At 32.3% G+C, this 19,107-nt stretch overlaps 1 protein-coding gene across 2 annotated transcripts in view; it reads left to right on the forward strand.

Moving 5' to 3' along the window:
• The window catches only part of LOC126887177 (enhancer of mRNA-decapping protein 4), an 89,695-nt gene extending 70,939 nt beyond the window's left edge, over nt 1-18,756 (forward strand). The window contains exons 13-14 of one of the 2 annotated variants that reach the window (XM_050654563.1): nt 11,292-11,518; nt 15,240-18,756. In XM_050654563.1, coding sequence (XP_050510520.1) covers nt 11,292-11,518; nt 15,240-15,423 — 411 coding nt within the window. In that variant the 3' untranslated portion in view covers nt 15,424-18,756. Of the gene's footprint in view, nt 1-6,382; nt 6,542-11,291; nt 11,519-15,239 lie in introns of those variants that run through there. The other variant, XM_050654564.1, reaches the window with a different exon arrangement.
• The last annotated feature ends 351 nt before the right edge of the window (nt 18,757-19,107 follow it).

Here is a 19,107-nt window from a genome sequence, read left to right on the forward strand (position 1 = left end):
TTATTGAAAGATCACAAGAGAGATCCCAGTAGAAGGACATAGCCAGAAAGGCAAAGACTTTTCGTTTTTTTAAATTAAAAAAAAAAACTAGAAAAACTGAAAACAAATTAATTGCGAATTTCTAGTATCAGTCATATGCGTCGGTTTTGGGTAGGTCAACGGTTATTTTATCGTATAACTTTTTGTCTTTAATTTTTAAGCATTTTTGACACTTAATTATTAAATTATGAGGTATTCTAGTAGTAAAAGTTACTCGTGCTTTAAGTTCGTAAAATACGCCGTTTTTTTTAATTTTTTTTTCAAATTCAAGAGACGGAAAATTTTTAAATCGATTTTTCTAGAAAACGGTGTGTTCTATCGACTTAAATCAAGAGTACCTTTTAGTACTAGAATACCTCACAATTTAATATTCCAAAGTAAAAAATGCTTAAAATTTAAAGACAAAAAAGTTATGCAATTCGCAAAATTAAATTCCAACAGAGGGCGCCCAAAATTTCAAAGATGGACAACAACTCTAGGAAAACAATTCATTTTGCCATTTGAATTCACAGTTCTAAAACGTTAAATTAAAATCGTTTTGCCAAAGTAACCACTAAATTTTGCAACTAAGACATCTTATAAGTTAAAGACGACCCAAAATTATCTTTAATCTGTATGCATTCATTAAAATTTGATGCTAACTACTGATTTGTTTTTACCTTTTTTTCATAAAAAAGTCTGGCCCCCGATAATCACACAGCGTTCTAAAAATTATTAATCTATCTTAGGATTTCTAATTTTGTTTTTAATTTAATTAATAGGTGCACTAAAGTTTATTTTACACCAACAGATAACAATTTTTAATTAAATAAAAACTGGAAACTTGAAAACTAAGTAGGTGAATTTATTTTATAATAATTGTGTTCTGGAAATTACGAAGTGGTCGGGATATTTTGCATAACAATGTACATTCTATGTACTGAATATATACTACATTTTATTTATTTATTTAATTTTGCAGTCGCTTAAACATTAAAAAATACTACGTTTAATACAAACGTTAAATTAACAAAATGTGTGATTTGGCATTGGTTAATTTAGGTCATTACGTAGAGTATAATAGGAATAAATACTGAGGAACACTGCAATAGTTTTTTAAGTCGAACTTATTGTTAATTACAACATAAACTGACCGCAGATATGTACACAAATTAATGGCAAAGTCAATGTTTTCCTTGAGTTGATGCTTTTCAAATTCGCCACCAGGCGTCGCCCACTTTGCGGTTCCTCGCCAATAAAATAACCGTTACCCTACCCAAAACGGACGCCCATGACCGTTACTATAAATTCGCAATGGATGGAATCGATTTATCTTTGGAAGATAAATACGCGTACCAATTTTTATTTTTCTAACTAGAAGCGTTCTGGAGGTATTTAAGAAAAAATAATTACAAGACGCCATTTTCAAAGAGCTCTAACTCCCTTAGGAAGCATTTTCGGACAAGATGGATTTGGTTAAATTGTCTTAAAATGACCTGAGTAATCTCCTGTCTTCGTTTGTCGGTAGAATTTCTGGACACCCTGTATATTTTATAACTTTTCCAAAGCCTTTATTTATTTATAAACAATCACGTGCTATACTTATTCGCGGTGTGCAAGTACTTGGAGTGGATACGAGAAACGATCGTGCGCGAGTGGATACGAGAAACGATCGTGCGCGAATAGCGGAGAAATATTGCAACTTTCTTAAATAATTCATATTGTCAATTGAAATTGTCAAATTGACGTACATTTCATATCTACTGTCATTGAAGAAGAAAAATTATATGTTGGTCATAATATTGATATTATATGCAATTATTATATAAAAGTATATTTTAATTAATTGTATTTTGCTTGCAGTACTGCATTTTAATAACTACAGTAGAGCGTCGATTATCCGAACTAATTGGGGGACATGTGTGTTCGGAAAACCGATTTGTTCGGATAATCGAACTATATTGATAGTGTCATACATATTTATCCACAAGTGAATAAAAACCATATTTATATAACTGTATATTTGTTTATACCTTGATAATGACAAATAGCAATTAAACAAAAAGTGCAGTCTTTTCAACAACATATTTTTGGATACACAATTGAAGAAAATTGAAGATATTTTAAGCGTTAATTACTAATGCTTGCATCGAGTGAGGGGCGCGGGAGTCGGGAGTTCGGATAAGCGGTCGTTCGGTTGATCGACGTTCGGATAATCGACGCTCTACTGTAATTTTATTTACTACATACAATTGTTTACCTTTTAATAACATAACCTAAATCTTACTTTTTCTTCTTATAATTTTTTTGGGCTACGGCCTTGACAATTATCCAGCAACCAGGACCAATATGATTGGCCAATATAATTAAAAGTGCGAAAAAAGTTGCCGAGCTATGAAACCAGGTGTCGCTTTTCCGAACTTGCACGGTCCCAATAATACAATATTTGATTCGTATTAAATACTATTTAGTACATGTACCTGTCATTTTTAGCCTTAAAATATTAAATGATCTACATATATTTCGGCAAGTAATGAAAAGCGATTAACATCGTTAATTAGAATAAAGAATTATAGAAATTATTTTTACAGTAAACAAAAACAAAGAAAAATATCTCTGACGAGTAATGATGCCTAGCTTCTCACAGTACAAGAAACATGGCCATGATGAAAAGTCATATTCTGTTTTGGCAATGCTCTGACGTCAGAAATCTTGAATGACGTAAGCTTGTGTTTGTAGTAAAAAAACTATATAGGTACTACGTGCCATCGTATGAATTCAGAATAAATATTTGAACCAAGTTGTGTCTATGACTTTACATATATGTATCGACAATATCTTGACAGCTTTAAAAATACAGTGATGAGCGCGCTAATAACCGGCAAAATAACGCAAAAGATGGAAAACAATACATTATGAAGTAAAAAGAGATGAAACTAGTAGAGGTAAAAATTATCGATATAAACGTATAAATTAACACTACATTACACGGTTTCCCATCTTTAGTCGTATCGGAGGAGTATGACAACTGTGACAGGAGAATTTTATAAAATACTCCTGTCACAGGTGTGTAAAGGTGGAAAACTATGTAATCTAATGTTATTTATACGTTTATATCGATAATTTCCACCTCTACTAGTTTCATCTCTTTTTATGTCACAATATTATGGTTTCCATCTTTTGCGTTATTTTGCCGGTTATTAGGGCGCTCATCACTGTACATTAGGGTGGAGCGCAAATTTATTTTTTCGAATTTCATTTTCGCGGGGTGCGGAATTGATGCGTCTTCCATTTTCGAATGAAAAACTTAAATGACATTTTTTCGTAATTGCAGTCTAAAAAGTGCCCCACTGCGATTGAAATTTTAGAATTTCTTATTTTTTTTTTAATTTGATAGAGTCAACGATGATGTTTTTTATTCATTTATTAGAGCTATTAGAACTATGATATGAGGAAAAAAGAATAAATAGTAAATATAAAATAAAAAATATATATACTTACAAATTGAAGAATAACATTAAAATCGCTATGAACTATAGTCTCTCTTAGTATCAAACTTAGGCATCAAAAGGCATGATTTGAGCTTATTCTTAATGAATCCGTCTCTCCTCTTTGACCCACAGACGGCAGCACTTGCTTCTGTATTTAATTTGACACACCTTTCAGTGGATTGTGTGTGACACGGAATTGTTCTGATATTTCTCAGGATTTCATTTTCCACAAGCTGTGGCTCTATGATTGCCTGAGATATTATTTCGGTATTAATACTCTTCGTAAGTGGAGGTTCTGTCTTGGTTTTCCAATCTATCAGATCGATATAACCATCAGCATCCATATTTAAGGTAGGTACCTGGAAAATACGGAAGACTCCGATCTCTGATGTCTCTCTGATCTTCAATATTCGGCTGAGTGCAAGTTCTCTGACGTACTGTCTGTTGTCGGCTAACATTCCTAGTAGTATATTCTCTGAATGTCCAAAGAATGCATTTCTTTGTATAACTGGGTCAATAACATCCTTCAAATGGTTTGGCAAATAGCGCGACAGTTTTATTGTATCATGTAAATGTTTGGCACCAAAAATACAAATTGGCTCAGTCTTGATCTTGAACCACATAGGAGCATACACCGTTAAAATAAATGTGCTTAATATGATTAGGTTTTCTGACGGACTTTGACTTGAGACGTATAATCTCAAAATCCGGTTCGCCATTGTCAACCATCTAGAGTGAACTAGTTTACCAGGATTTCTTTTCTCAAAACTTGCATCACAATGTCCACTATTGATATACTGACATATTTGCAGTAGATATAGTTGATCGGTGCTTAACTCTTGTGTCGATTTGTTAATATCGGGCAACACACATTGAATTGCATCGAACGGAACAACTGGTAATACTTCACAGTTAGTAACAGCCTTGCCAATCGGACCTATGAAACCTTTTGGTCCACTTGTTGTGCCATCTAGATGTTGAAAAAGATGACGCAACGTCAGTTCATTAGCGTGTAGTTGGCATATGAGCCATTGGAGTGGACGTTGAAACTTGAGTTCCAATAAACGAATAACGCCACCTTTGATTTCTGTGTTAACAGCAGTCCCATCACAACCAATAGCCATTATTTGATTTGCATCGATAGACTTGGAGGAAAGGAATGTCAGAATAGAGTTACAAATCGTTTTGGCGTCACCAGTTTTCAAAGAAATATGGCCTAGGTATTCAGAGTCCGGTTCTTTCAATATGGTAATATGCTCCTCCTGAGTCACTCTTCTACGACCATCTTCGTGTATTAACGTTTAATCCTTTCTACCATCGTAAAATAATCCGATGGTGTCAGTATAAAAAATTGTAGGTTCATCTAAGATAGTAGCCCTAGCTTTAGAACGAGCTCTTCGAACTCTGCTTCGGTCTATAACCCGTGATGAATCGCTCTCTGTAATAAGACCAATGTCTTGGAAAGCTTCAGAAATGATTGCAGCACCAGCACGATCTGAAACCCCATAACGATCTAATGTTCTGGCAATAACCGGAAATGTGACATCAGTCATTGTGAGTGAAGTAGTGGAAATAAGAGATTGCGATTGGAGGTCCTCAATTTCATCACTTTTCTTTAATGTATCTGCCTGCTGAACATTCGATCGTGCCTTTGAAGTTGTAGGTGATTTAGAAGTACTAGGAATAGATTCCACCTCTATTTGCAAGGCTCTTTGTTCTTCACGTTGCTTTTGTTGGTGTAATCTATGTAAATTCATCTCATTTTTTTTTTGGTCGTTTCACGATCTAAACTACCAATCATCATTTTACGGTCAGTTCGTTGGTCGATTAAGAAATTTCGTTCTGGTAGTGGAATTTTTCGGTTTCTAGGACAGTTGCAATCTGTGAACTCTAAACATTTGCAAGTAGCAATATCAAATAATTTCTTGCTATCCTCACCAAACTTGAACAGCTTCGCTTTGTAACCGTCTTCGTCCTTCCTGCCTTTATAAGGTTTCAATAATGTTTTATACTTATCGTGGTAAGCTATAATTCTAGATAATATTGTTTTGTGTTCTACGATTGGTATTGAAGCTTTGCGCCACATCTCCTCTACTCTTTCCGTCACAATTTCACTGGTTTTCCGCACACAGTTTTTATACTGTCTTTTATAGTTTTGAGATACGAATATAAACAACTTCATTATATCTTTAAACGTAGGTAACACATTTTTAGGGAGCTCACTGCCAGAACCAAATATTGGACAAGATACTTCACTCCGGAGTAATGCCATAGTTGTTTGTAACAACAGTAAACGAATTCACACAAAATTTGTCACAACACTAAACTTTGACGATTAAGCTTTGAAGCTACAGAAAACGGTACTAAACCAACCGATTATCGAAACAGTACTGAATAGATAGTGAATAATTAATACCTACTTAGAATTGAACTGTAGTGGGGTGGGAGAGTGAAGGTCCACTCGTGTGACAGGTTATAACTGTTTCTTTGCACCGTTAGGTCGGGGGTTGGCCTGCAAATTCAAAATAGACCAATTTCAGTAGCGCCGGGGCAGTTATTCTAATAGAAATAGAAAGAAGTGTTATTGAAGTTTTCGGTTCGTATCCTAAAAGCGAATTGATACCGCATCCCGCGTATGTAAAAAGGCAAAAACAATTTTTTTTATAATTTCAAAATTAAAATCACGTTGGGGCAGTTTTTAGAGTGAAAATATAAAAAAATGACAATTAACTTTTCGAATCCTTTCCCACAGTAGCACCGATTCCGCACCCCGCGTTTGTGAAAATTGTTATTTAATTTTTCCCCATATAACAGCGCTCCACCCTACTGTACATGTAGTTGCATTTTTAATTTTTTTGTTTGAATGGTTGTAGATTTTTTCTGGTGATGCTTTGTAGTACTGTATCTGTAGATGTGGTTGCTGGCAGCTACTTACGTAATATAAAAGCAAATATTTTACTTATTGAAGGGATACTTAAACAAATTGATGTTTTCGATATTTAATAAACTTTTATTGGCAACATCATATACAATGTTTTATTGATTAAACCTTGTCCTGGAATAGTTATTAAAATATTTAAATAAAAACGTTCATTGATAAAGATTACTGAATGTGCATATTTTTTTTTTGTCTAGTTTTCTTTATCGCAGGCAAATATGCCAAGATTATATAAAAATGGTCGGTATCTTCATACCTATAGTTTATTCGCATAAAGTATGCACTAGATGTAAACATTAGTTGACAGCGATAAATTATTCATTAATTTAATTAATAGGATTATTTTTTCACTATTTATACAGGGTGTCCCGAAAAGATTGGTCATAAATTATATCACAGATTCTGGGGTCAAAAATAGGTTGATTAAACCTCACTTACCTATATACAATATTGCACACAAAAAAAGTTACAGCCCTTTGAAGTTACAAAATGAAAATCGATTTTTTTTCATATATCGAAAACGCTTAAAATTCTTTTATTGAAAATGGACATTTGGGACTCTTATGGTAGCAACATCTTAAAAAAAAATTAAAGTGAAATTTGTGCACCCCGTAAAAATTTTATGAGGGTTTTGTTCCCTTAAACCCCCCCAAACTTTTGTGTACGTTCCAATTAAATTATTATTGTGGCACCATTAGTTAAACACAATATTTTTAAAACTTTTTTGCCTCTTAGTACTTTTTCGATAAGCCAGTGTTTATCGAGATATTTTGAATATTTGTCGAATCCACCACATATTTGTATATGGTTAAGTACGATTGTAGCGACCTGTTAATAATCAGAAACTTTATTTATAATTTACATTTTTAGGTATATTTTGATAAAGAAGCCACATCTCGATAAAAGATGACTTATCAAAAAAAGACTAAGAGGCAAAAAAGTTTTAAAAATACTGTGTTTAACTAATGGTACCACAATAATAGTTTAATTAGAACGTACACAAACATTTGGGGGGTTTAAAGAAACAAAACCCCCTTAAAATTTTTATGTAAACATATTAAAAAAGAAGCCGCATCTCGATAAAAACTGGCTTATCGACAAAATACTAAGAGGCAAAAAAGTTTTAAAAACGTTGTGTTTGACTAATGGTACCAAAATAATGAATTAATTGGAACGTACACCAAAATTTGGGGGGTTTAAGGGAACAAAACCCCCATAAAATTTTTATGGGGTGGACAAATTTCACTATAATTTTGTTTTAAGATGTTCCTGCCATAATAATGATACATGTTCATTTTCAACAAAAAATCTCTAATAGTTTTCGATCTATTGAAAAAAATCGATTTTCATTTTGTAACTTCAAAGGGCTGTAACTTTTTTTATGAGCACATTTGTACTACCGTAAGTTAGGTTCAATCGAACTATTTTTTACCCCAGAATGTGTGGTATAATTTATGACCAATCTTTTCGGTATATTCAGTGATTACAATAATTTATATAGTATACAATAAAAGCTAATAATCGAGAAAAGAGAAAATGTGATAAAGTGATTTTAATAATATACTGTTACTATGGAACGAGTAAATAAATTTTGAACACCTTTAACAACTAAAATCGTTGTTTACATGCACTGCATGTCTTATTGAATATAGTATAGTTTTATTTTTATTTAATTTTTTTATTTGCATGTAGATTTTTTTGGTGGTGTTTTGTAGATATGGTATCAGTAAATATGATTGCGGTCAGCTACTTACTAAATACATAAGAAATCAAAATTTATTATTTTTATTTAGGTACACAAATATACCCGCATCAACCACTAACAGTTTTTAGCGGGGGCAGTAAGATACCTAATATTAAATAAAATTTAACGTGAAGTGAAACACTCCCTGGTGTAAGTGGTATATTTTAATAAAAATTAAAAAAAAAATTAAAAATCCAAAAGGATTACGTTCAGATCGTTTTCGGACTTATCAGTCATCATCAGTGAACTCCCTGTCCTTGCTAAATAGCCACAATGCCAAACACTGGTTAAGTTGTATGTTCAAACTACATAGTAAAAATTATAAAAGAATTCGGCTTAAATTGGATGCCAATGGATTACTTCCAGCAACATGATGCTCGACTGCATTAAATTAATTTTTTTTTGTGATTAGATCTTCATTGAACCACGTTTAGTCTGTCAATGAATTTGAACGAAACGTTCTGAACGTAATCCTTTTGGATTTTTAAATTTTTTTTTAATTGTTATTAAAATATACCAATTACACCAGGGAGTGTTTTACTTCACGTTAAATTTTATTTAACTAGATGGTATACAGCCAACCTTCGGGTATTATCCCATTTTATTTATACCTGATATTACTTTACAATTTGGTATACAGGGTGATTGATTAGTAGGGTAAAGCTCAATAGCTCCGCTATAGTAATAGATAGCAATAAAAGTTAATAACAAAAATTTTAGCCTCCTTTGAGCTTCACATTACAAAATTAGTTAGAATGTTACAGGGTGTTCGATAACACAGTGGCAGACCAAACTTATGTTTTTTTTTTAAATGGAACACCCTATATTTTATTTTAAATTCGAAATCCTGTTAACTCCTCCATCACAAAAATATAAAGGTTTGTTATGTTATACAGGGTATTTACAAAGTTATAACCAATTTTATATGAAAATCGTAACAAGTTCAACTCCCTGTATAAATAAAAATAAGCAAAACAACAATGGTTTATTAATGCCATATTTTTTAACGTATTGTCAAAATTTTCAAGAATGGTCGATATTGCTAATTTTCTTTATATCAAATACAGGGTGAGTCAAAACGCAAGTACATTATTTTCTCAGTAATTTTAAATGGAACACCCTGTATTTTATATCACTGTTGAAAAGTACCATTACCGTAGGTACTTTAATTTTTAGATAACATCCCTATGTCTAAATTTATTAGTTTTCGAGATATTTTCATTTTTCAATGGACCAGTAGCGTGGCCACCCAAATTACCAGAATTTAATAAACTGGACTGATTTTTTTGGGGTTACGTTAATAATGAAGTTTATAAAATACCTCCAACAACAAGGGATGAGATGAAAAATAGAATACAAAGTGTATTTCGATGTGTTAATTTACAAATGCTTCCAAGTACTTATAAAACTGTAATAGATCTGTTCAAACTTGAGTAATACCGTCTTAAAGTGGTGGTAATTCTATAAAACTACGAAGATTTCAAAAATTACAGTTTTTGAGACGTCATATAATTTGAATTAAATTTTTGAGATTTTTTTGAATGAAACATTATTTATCAAGTTGATTAAAAGGTAAGTTGTGCAAAATTGAGAGTTTTATAAGAAAAATTGTATTAGTTACACATTTTTAAATCATTTTTAAACAAAATTCATGTAAGGCTCACTTTCCGCTCACACCGTACTTATGATCATACATTTTATTTGTTTCTATTATAACCAAAAGATAGCTTAATTATTCTTCTTTCATGTTCAATGTGTAAAATTTCATTTGATCGATTAGTTAAAGAATTACATTAAAATAACTCAACCATGCACTTCGCTGTACGCTAGTTTACAGTGTGCCAATGTTTGTGAGAAGCGTGACTTTAGCGTTATAAATAAAAAATTATAGATGATACAGATTTAATTTTAGAAAATTCTTTACATAAGGTTTTTTTTGTAAAATTTTCTGAATTTTTCAATAAGTCAGTTTTTTTCTAAAATTTATATTTTCAGAGTTATTTAAAAAACATCTAATTTCGTAGTTCATTTGTTTAATAAAAAATGAAGCACCCACTTCTCGAGTAGAACTTTTTGATATCTTGTTTATTAAACATTTCTTAATGAAATTACAAAAAGTTCTATCTTGTTTGATTTTTTCCGAAGTGAAAATCTATATGCACTTCCCTATTTATCAAAAACTATATTCTTAATTTTTTCAGATTTTTCCGTAAGGGGCGCCATCTTGAAAAATCTGAGAAACTGGTTTGTAAGGGGGTTTATGAGTGTTTTTCCCATTTTATAAGCTTCAAAATAGACCAAATCAAGTATTTTTTATAGGTTATATATAATTTAAAGTAACTCAGTTCATTTTGACATTTAAAAATGGGAGAAACACGTTCAAATCCACAAAAAAGACACCCACCTTTTTGGGTGGTTTGAACGTGTTTCTCCCATTTGAACATTTAAAATATGAGAAACACGTTCAAACCCCCAAAAAAGTGGGGTATTCCCATTTTTGAATGTTCCAAAGCACGAAGGTACTTTAAATTATATATAGCCTATAAAAATCATTGATTTGGTCTATTTTGAAGTCTATAAAATGGGAAAAACCTCTTAAAAAACAGTTTTTTTTGAATTTTTCAAGATGGCGCACCTTACGGAAAAATCTGAAAAAAAAATCAGAAATATAGTTTTTGATAAAATACAGAAACTACAAAAAAATAGACCTGCAACCATCTTCAAAAAAAGTTATACGCATTTAAAAAAAATAAATTAAAAATGCATTTTGAGGTTATGTACACTCAACTTACGGGTATATAAAAATGGACATTTTTTGTAAAAGCCTCAACTACGCGTGTGAATGTTATGAAATTTTAAAATTGACTGCATCCCACCTAACAAAAATAAAAACGAAAAATTTCGCTGAGCCTTATTTTTTAACCACAAAGAACGTAAAAAATGAAAAAAAATTGGATTCTGGGCATCTTAACCAGGGGAGCCCTTTTAATGCAAATTTTACTAACTGTATGCTTAATGTCTTTAGTCACATTTTAATTTCCGTTTATAAATTAATAAATTTGTTTCGTATAAAAATTAAATCAAATTATGTGTGTTTTAGGTGACTACCATGAACCAGATTCAACTTTTTATATCAAGACACAATTATAACGACGCCTTTCAAATAGCACTAAGCGCTGAAAATTTGGCTTACGTTATTCACGTGTGCGAACGTGTTGACATACAAACTTTGTTCGGCGAAGAATGTCTTTTACAACAAAGTTGTCTGCTAGCCCTTATCCAACAACTGAGCTTGGAGTTAAATAAGAATACAGATCTGAAATTAAGGTAAGTTGGTTTTTACCCTAAAGGCTTAGATGGAAACTAATTAAATTCTTACTTACAGTTCTTCCACTGTATCTTTTATTCAGTTATCAATTATCCAATTATTATTTATATTACGTCTCTTTCCTACTCACTGAAACTGAAACGATTAATTTAAGCCGCCTGTCCATACACAACACCATGCATTGAACAAACACAGCCATAGAACGATGTTCGGTGATTGATTTATCTACTGACAATTGTAAATTTTGTTTTGACAGTTCTCATTTTATTAGGTTAAGAATGTATTTATACACTGAGCAGCAAAATTAACGCACCACCTTAAAAATTGGACATTTTTGATGTCTCAAATTTCCTAAACCTGTTATTTTTTAGTATGTTATAGCATTGTTCTTCAAGAATATCGATGTAATAATATTGTTGATAAACAGATAAGTGTCATTGTATACCGGGTGTAACAATGATAGTGTGTTTTTTTCTCAAAGATTGGAACACCCTGTGGAATATTCTAGCGTATATAAAATATTAAAATTAAAAGTCAACTGTAGCCTTAGGCTTTCTTAATATTTTGCTTTTTGATTCATTCGCTTATGTTGGATAATAAAAAAGTTAGGTACTTTAACAACTAGCAACGTTCTTCATCAATACAGGGTGTTTCTAAATAAGTGCGACAAACTTTAAGGGGCAATTTTGCATGAAAAAATAATGAATGTTTGCTTTTTAAACATATTTCCGCAAATTCTTTATTTCAGAGTTCCGGGATGTTGAATTTTTTCTTACAAATTGATGATTTATTTATTGCTCAAAAACCGGTTGAGATATGCAAATGAAATTTAGTAGGTTTTAAGAGGTAGTTATTGCGCATTTTTTGACATACAATTAAGAATTTTGTTTTCACCATTGACGTGCATCCGGGTGATATGACCCGTATGCACGCCAATGGTAAATATAAAATTCTTAATTGTAAGGAAGTACAAAACTCAAAGAAGTACCACAAAATGTATATATTAATAAAATGGTCATATTTATAACGACGCGTTTCGGCTCTTCACGAGCCATCATCAGCTTAAAAATACAGGAGCAAAGACAAAACTACCTACAATGTAAAATGGAAATTATAAGCATGTGGTGATAACGCCCACCTCAGTAAAGGAGCTTACCAGAACAGGAAGGAGGAGGAATCTACTAGTTTACATTTTTATGGTTCTATAGACTTCATTATTAAAGTTTTTTATTTTTTTGATATGTTGTATTAACATTTAGTTAATTTGAATGTAAAAATTTTTAAAAAATTCTTTAAGACTTCCACGTTGGGAGGAACCATCTTGCGAACAGATCAGGTGTAAGGAACTTTCCGGTGAAATGTCAAATTACTGTCAGTGATGACCGATGACATGTAGTACTCTAGGATGAATTTGTCGTTAGGTGGCAAACTTTGTAACTAGAAGACCCCACAGACTAGGAAAAGAAAAAAGAAGAATATTAAACGTCAAATTTAATTTGTAAGGTGAATGAACCGAGGAAAGATAAATATGAGAATATTAAATGTGAAGGGGATTAAAACATGTCATCGGTCATCACTGACAGTAATTTGACATTTCACCGGAAAGTTCCTTACACCTGATCTGTTCGCAAGATGGTTCCTCCCAACGTGGAAGTCTTAAAGAATTTTTTAAAAAATTTTACATTCAAATTAACTAAATGTTAATACAACATATATAAAAAAAAACTTTAATAATGAAGTCTATAGAACCATAAAAATGTAAACTAGTAGATTCTTCCTCCTTCCTGGTCTGGTAAGTTCCTTTACTGGGGTGGGCGTTATCACCACATGCTAATAATTTCCATTTTACATTGTAGGTCAGTTTTGTCTTTGCTCCTGTATTTTTAAGCTGATGATGGCTCGTGAAGAGCCGAAACGCGTCCTTATATGACCATTACATTAATATATACATTTTGTGGTACTTCTTTGAGTTTTGTACTTCCTTACCTCGAGACCACATTTGAGAATGGATACTTCTCTTCATATTCTTAATTGTATGTCAAAAAATGCGCAATAACTATTTCTTAAAACCTACTAAATTTCATTTGCATATCTCAACCGGTTTTAGAGCAATAAATAAATCATCAGATTGTAAGAAAAAAGTCAACATCCTGTATCTGGGAAACGAAGTATTTGCGAACATATGTTTATAAAGCAAACGTCATTATTTTTTCATGCAGAATTACCCCTTAAAGTTTGTCGGACTTATTTAGAAACACCCTGTATTGATGAAGAACGTTGCTAGTTGTTAAAGTACCTAACTTTTTCATTATCCAACCTAAGCGAATTAATCGAAAAGTAGATTATTAAGAAAGCCTAAGGCTACAGTTGAGCTTTAATTTCAATATTTTATATACGCTAGAATATTCCACAAGGTGTTCCAAACTTTGAGGAAAAATCACACTATCATTGTTACACCCGGTATACAATGACACTTACCTGTTTAGCAACAATATTATTACATCGATATTCTCGAAGAATAAAGCTATAACATACTAAAAAAAAACCCTCAAATCGGACAACAGGTTTAGGAAATTCGAGACATCAAAAATGTTCCATTTTTAAGGTGGTGCGTTAGTTTTACTGTTTAGTGTATATGTATTAGCTATACCCTGTTTTTAAACTAGGAGGAGTAAACTCAAAAGACATCTTCACACCCAATAATATCCCTAGAAAAATCACCAGATTCATCATCTTTTTTGGTTGATCATGTCGGCCTTCGACGGTAATCCGCAAATATTATACTAATACGTCCCTAAAGAGTTCTAAAAACAACTGTTTTTATATAAATGCAGACTTAAAATCTTAAAATTAACGTATGTATTTTAAATGCCAATAGTGTCAAAATTTCATGAAATGTCAATATTGTCAAAATTTTATCATTTGGTGGAGTAACGTTGCCTGCGGTTGGACCAATTATAAACAAACATTAGGACGCGGTAAATTTGAATTACTCCTAGTTTAAAAACAAAGGTATAATAACAAATACTATATGTTTTTATGTTTTTAACCTCTAAATTATATTTAGTTATTTAAAAAGTGCTAAAACCACGTCAACGGGGTAATATTAAATATTTTTTAAGGGTTTTTGTTTTCTTTATGTTTGCTCCATGTTACAGCTTCTCTGACAGAGAAGTGCGACTGTCTCTTTTCTTTCCTTACATTTTAGTCTTCTCATATCAATGTCCAATTTTCAATGTCCATTGAATTTTTGTACTCTTTGTCGTACAATGGCCTGGATTGAAGCGGCAATAAATTTTCTATTGCCTTTATTGCACTTTCTGTAAAATTTTCTGGCAAATCCATAACTGAATATAAATCCAACTGACCAATACATGAATAATCGACATATATGTCAAAATATCAACAATTGTCATAGACTACTTCAAACACTTTATTTGTCATTTGTCTACTAAAAATATGCATATATATTTTGTAGGTGCAGTAAAATAAAAATGAAAACGTCTCAATGTTAGTTTTTATATTATGTGAAGTGAAAAATAAAATCTTGTATGTACCACTGGTGTTACCGGATGATTACGCCCATCGAGCTACATCCATCCCTCGAGCCAGAGGCCCTCTGGCTGGATTATGTTGCTCTCCGTGCGTAATCATCTTAATAACACCCTTGGTGCATAAATAACTATTACACTTTCATATTTAATATAATTTTAATTTCAGTTACATTCGTGCTGCGTTCCTGTCTTTATCGCCAGATTGTACAGCAACAAAACATTTCATTCCAAAGGTTTTGAAAGATTTGTTAAAGCAGCTGAACCTCTTTATTCAGTCGAATCCACCAATGAAACAATTAAAAGAAGCAAAACTTATTAAAATGGCTGTGGAAAGCATGTTAGTTAAGTGATATATGTTATTTTTATACTATTATTGTAAAAAAGTCTTGTTTATTTTCTTGTGTATTGGTATTTGCGTATTATTTTTTGATACGTTTGGCATATGGCTTTACATTTCAATAGTCTCTCACTAGGAATATCCTATCCCTGAATAATAAATTTTGTTTTAAAAAACAATACAAATATAACAAGTGTAAAAAGTCCCACGACTAACTAGAGTCTGAATAATGTGTTCACCGTGTCTTGTTTGAGTGAGAAACGCATGTGGGTTCATCTCCATGTGTGAATTCTTGAAATGAAGCGGCACATTTGGTCGTCCAAACATGTTGTAAAATTCCTGTATATTCTTTGTTTCTTGAACTATTCACCAAATATTATATACAGAGTGGGCCAAACAAAAGAGTCCACCTCGATATTTGGCGGTATTTATTAGATTTTATGAAAATAAAAAAACAGGTCAATTTTTTATCTAAGGGGGACACATTTTATGGTACATACATCTGTCATTTGTCAACCCCTTCCCTTCCACTTCCCCTTATTTTTAAATAGGGAATAGGGGTCGTGTGCTAGCTCATTTGAAAGGTTATTCAATTCTCTATTCAGTAATATTAATATTGACATAATCACTTACACAGGGTGTCCAAGAAAAATTATTTTGAATTAAATTATGTAATTGACAAAAAGAGAAGAATGTACGTAATTTATTTAACTCAGAATACATTCTACAAAAATGTTTTTTGATAAGTAGATATTGTTTTTCGCTTAATTTCAATGTTCAAGCTGCCATCCATCTGCCTCTTGGTAGGTTGAATATTGAATTTAAGCAACAATGTTTATTTATCAAATAAACATTTTTTTCTGTTTTCTGTCAGCAGTAGAATGTATTTTGAATTAAATAAATTACATACATTCTTCTTTTTGTCAATTAATTTAATTAAAATATTTTTTTCTTGGACACCCTATATAAATAATTATGTTAATGTTGATATTACTGAATAGAGAATTGAATAACCTTTCAAATGAGCTAGCGCACGACCCCTATTCCCTATTTAAAAATAAGTGGTGGGGGAAGTGATTAGATCAAAAATTGACCTGTTTTTTTATTTCCTTAAAATCTAATAAATACTGCCAAATATCGAGGTGGACTCTTTTGTTTGGCCCACTCTGTATTTCGGTACCTATATAAAATATTGGTAGTATATTCATTGACGTCTTTCAGTGTTCTCTGTCATTAATTCTTCTTCTTGTAGTGCCTATCCGTTTCGGATGTTGGCGGCCATCATGGCAATCTGTACTTTGCACACTGCTGCTCTGAAAAGATTTGTGGTTGTTGTATTGAACCACGTACGTAGATTTTTCAGCCAGGAAATCCTTTGCCCTCCTGGTTCCCTTTTCCTTCTACGTTTCCCTGCAAGATTAGTTGCAGCAGTCCATAGCTTTCGCTGTTCCTGATTTCGGCTGTTTTTATTGTGGTCTGTCATTCGACTTGATATTTAATGACTTCATCTTGCATGCTGCAGTTAATTCTTCATTACATTTCCCTATCTAAATTTCATGTTTTGAAACACTTCTGAACGTCTCTCTGTGTGCTTCTTCTTCTTAAAGTCTTGTCGATGAGTCGTTGTAGATCCAAGTCGGAATCCCCAATCAACACCGTATCATCGGCGTATCTTATGCTGTTGATATTTACGCCATTCACCTTGACTCCATCATTGGAATCCTCCAGTGCCTCTTTAAATAGAAACTCGAAGTAAATATTGAACAGCAGGGGCGACAGAACACATCCTTGTCTAACTCCCCTCCTAATTTCTTCTTTTGCGGAACCTTCGATCCTAACTTTAAACCAATTCTCGTCGGTAACTTTGTCGATATTCTACAACAAAACACTCCAATGCCTGCGCATCAATTAAACTAACATTGTCCAAACTTTTAGTATTCGTAGTTTCAAACCTTGTCGCCGCACTATAGAAATTTCCCTATTTGGACATTAGTAACAAATAACCAGTTGAGAATGTTTATTTTAATACAGTATTGCCCAAAATAAACAGTACTGAAACTGAAACACAGATATATCTTTGTGCGAACTGTCATATTCAAACTAACTAGTATAGACCTGTCGAGTAATCTTTAAATAATTACTTATTAAGGCCTAATTGTTAAAAATGGTGTTAAATACAGAGGAGAAAGTGTTTCTCGTGGAGCATTATTTTCGCTCATACGGAATCGGCCGACGTAATAGTACAAGTCTGCTATACGTGTGATAAATTCACACAACAGTTTAATAAACATTGTCCAAGTAATGCTGTAATTTTGAAGGTTGTTGAAAATTACGCATTAGAACGTTAATTAAACCGTTCAACGGCGTAACCAGGATGATCCTAAGGGGGGGAGGTTACAACTTCAAAATGGCTTGATTTGTCAACAACACATATTGGTGTCAAGCGTATAGAGCTCAAAGTAGATCCCAATGGGGGGGGGGGGGGTTATAACCCCCAAAACCACCCCCTGGTTACGCCTATAAAACCGTTGCGTTGTGTGAATTGATCACACACGTATTGCAGACTTGCACTATTACGTCGGCCGATTCCGTATGAGCGAAAATAATGCTCCACGAGAAACACTTTCTCCTCTGTATTTAACACCATTTTTAACAATTAGGCCTTAATAAGTAATTATTTAAAGATTACTCGACAGGTCTATACTAGTTAATTTGAATATGACAGCGCGCACAAAAATACATCTGTGTTTCAGTTTCAGTACTGTTTATTTTGGGCAATACTGTATTATTTCATATAATATTTATTTATTTTCTGCACTACTTCTTTCGTAATTATTTTCTTACTTCTTTTAGATTTTTTCAATTACAATGCGTTTAAAAGATTTGATATTAATTTTGGGTTTCTTGCGTTCAGTTCACGCTTAATATGATCGCATAGGAAAGTGTTTTCGATGCATTGTTGCCATATCGTTACCAAAAAAGATTAACGAAATCTTATTTATGAAAAATATCTAGATTTCAGACTTTTAGTTCAGGATAGGTAAAGCCAGTGCCAAATATTTATTCCATGATTTTCTAAAAATGTTACTAGTTATGGACGTAACTTATTGATTTACTTGAAATATTACTTTCAAATACGTTTTAGTTTAGATATCAGTATTTTTTATTAAAACCGTATTTTTAACATTCTAAGTTCTTATGTATATTAATTTGAATAATATACATACCATCAAAAACAACACATTTATTTTTGTATACTTTTCGTTGTCGTGTTTTTGATATTTTCTGTTCAGACTGTGTTGCAATACGAAGAAATAATTTTTTTTAAATAAAATCATAAATCAAATGTTTGGATTTTATTTTGCATAAAATGGTCAACACATGTAGAGACTCCGAAACGGGAACTTCTCCGATATTTACCACTCCACCTCCATCAAAACAAGAAATGAAAGAGGGAGAATGAAAACTCATTCTCAAATGAGTTTTCAAACTACTGTTATGAGAAAACTGCTTCAGACAAATTTCACACTTGTAAGGCGTTTTTCCAGTGTGCCCTCTCAAATTATTCAGCTGAAAAAATTGTTTCATCACACTTTTGAGGGTTTTATGACTGCCAGATTTTATACCAGATACCGTAAGATAACAGTTATTCAGTGCTATGCTCCTACGAACACATCTCTCCACGAAGATAAAGACA

The sequence above is a fragment of the Diabrotica virgifera genome, chromosome 6 (genome assembly GCF_917563875.1).
Source record: "Diabrotica virgifera virgifera chromosome 6, PGI_DIABVI_V3a".
Classification (NCBI taxonomy): Eukaryota; Metazoa; Arthropoda; class Insecta; order Coleoptera; family Chrysomelidae; genus Diabrotica; species Diabrotica virgifera.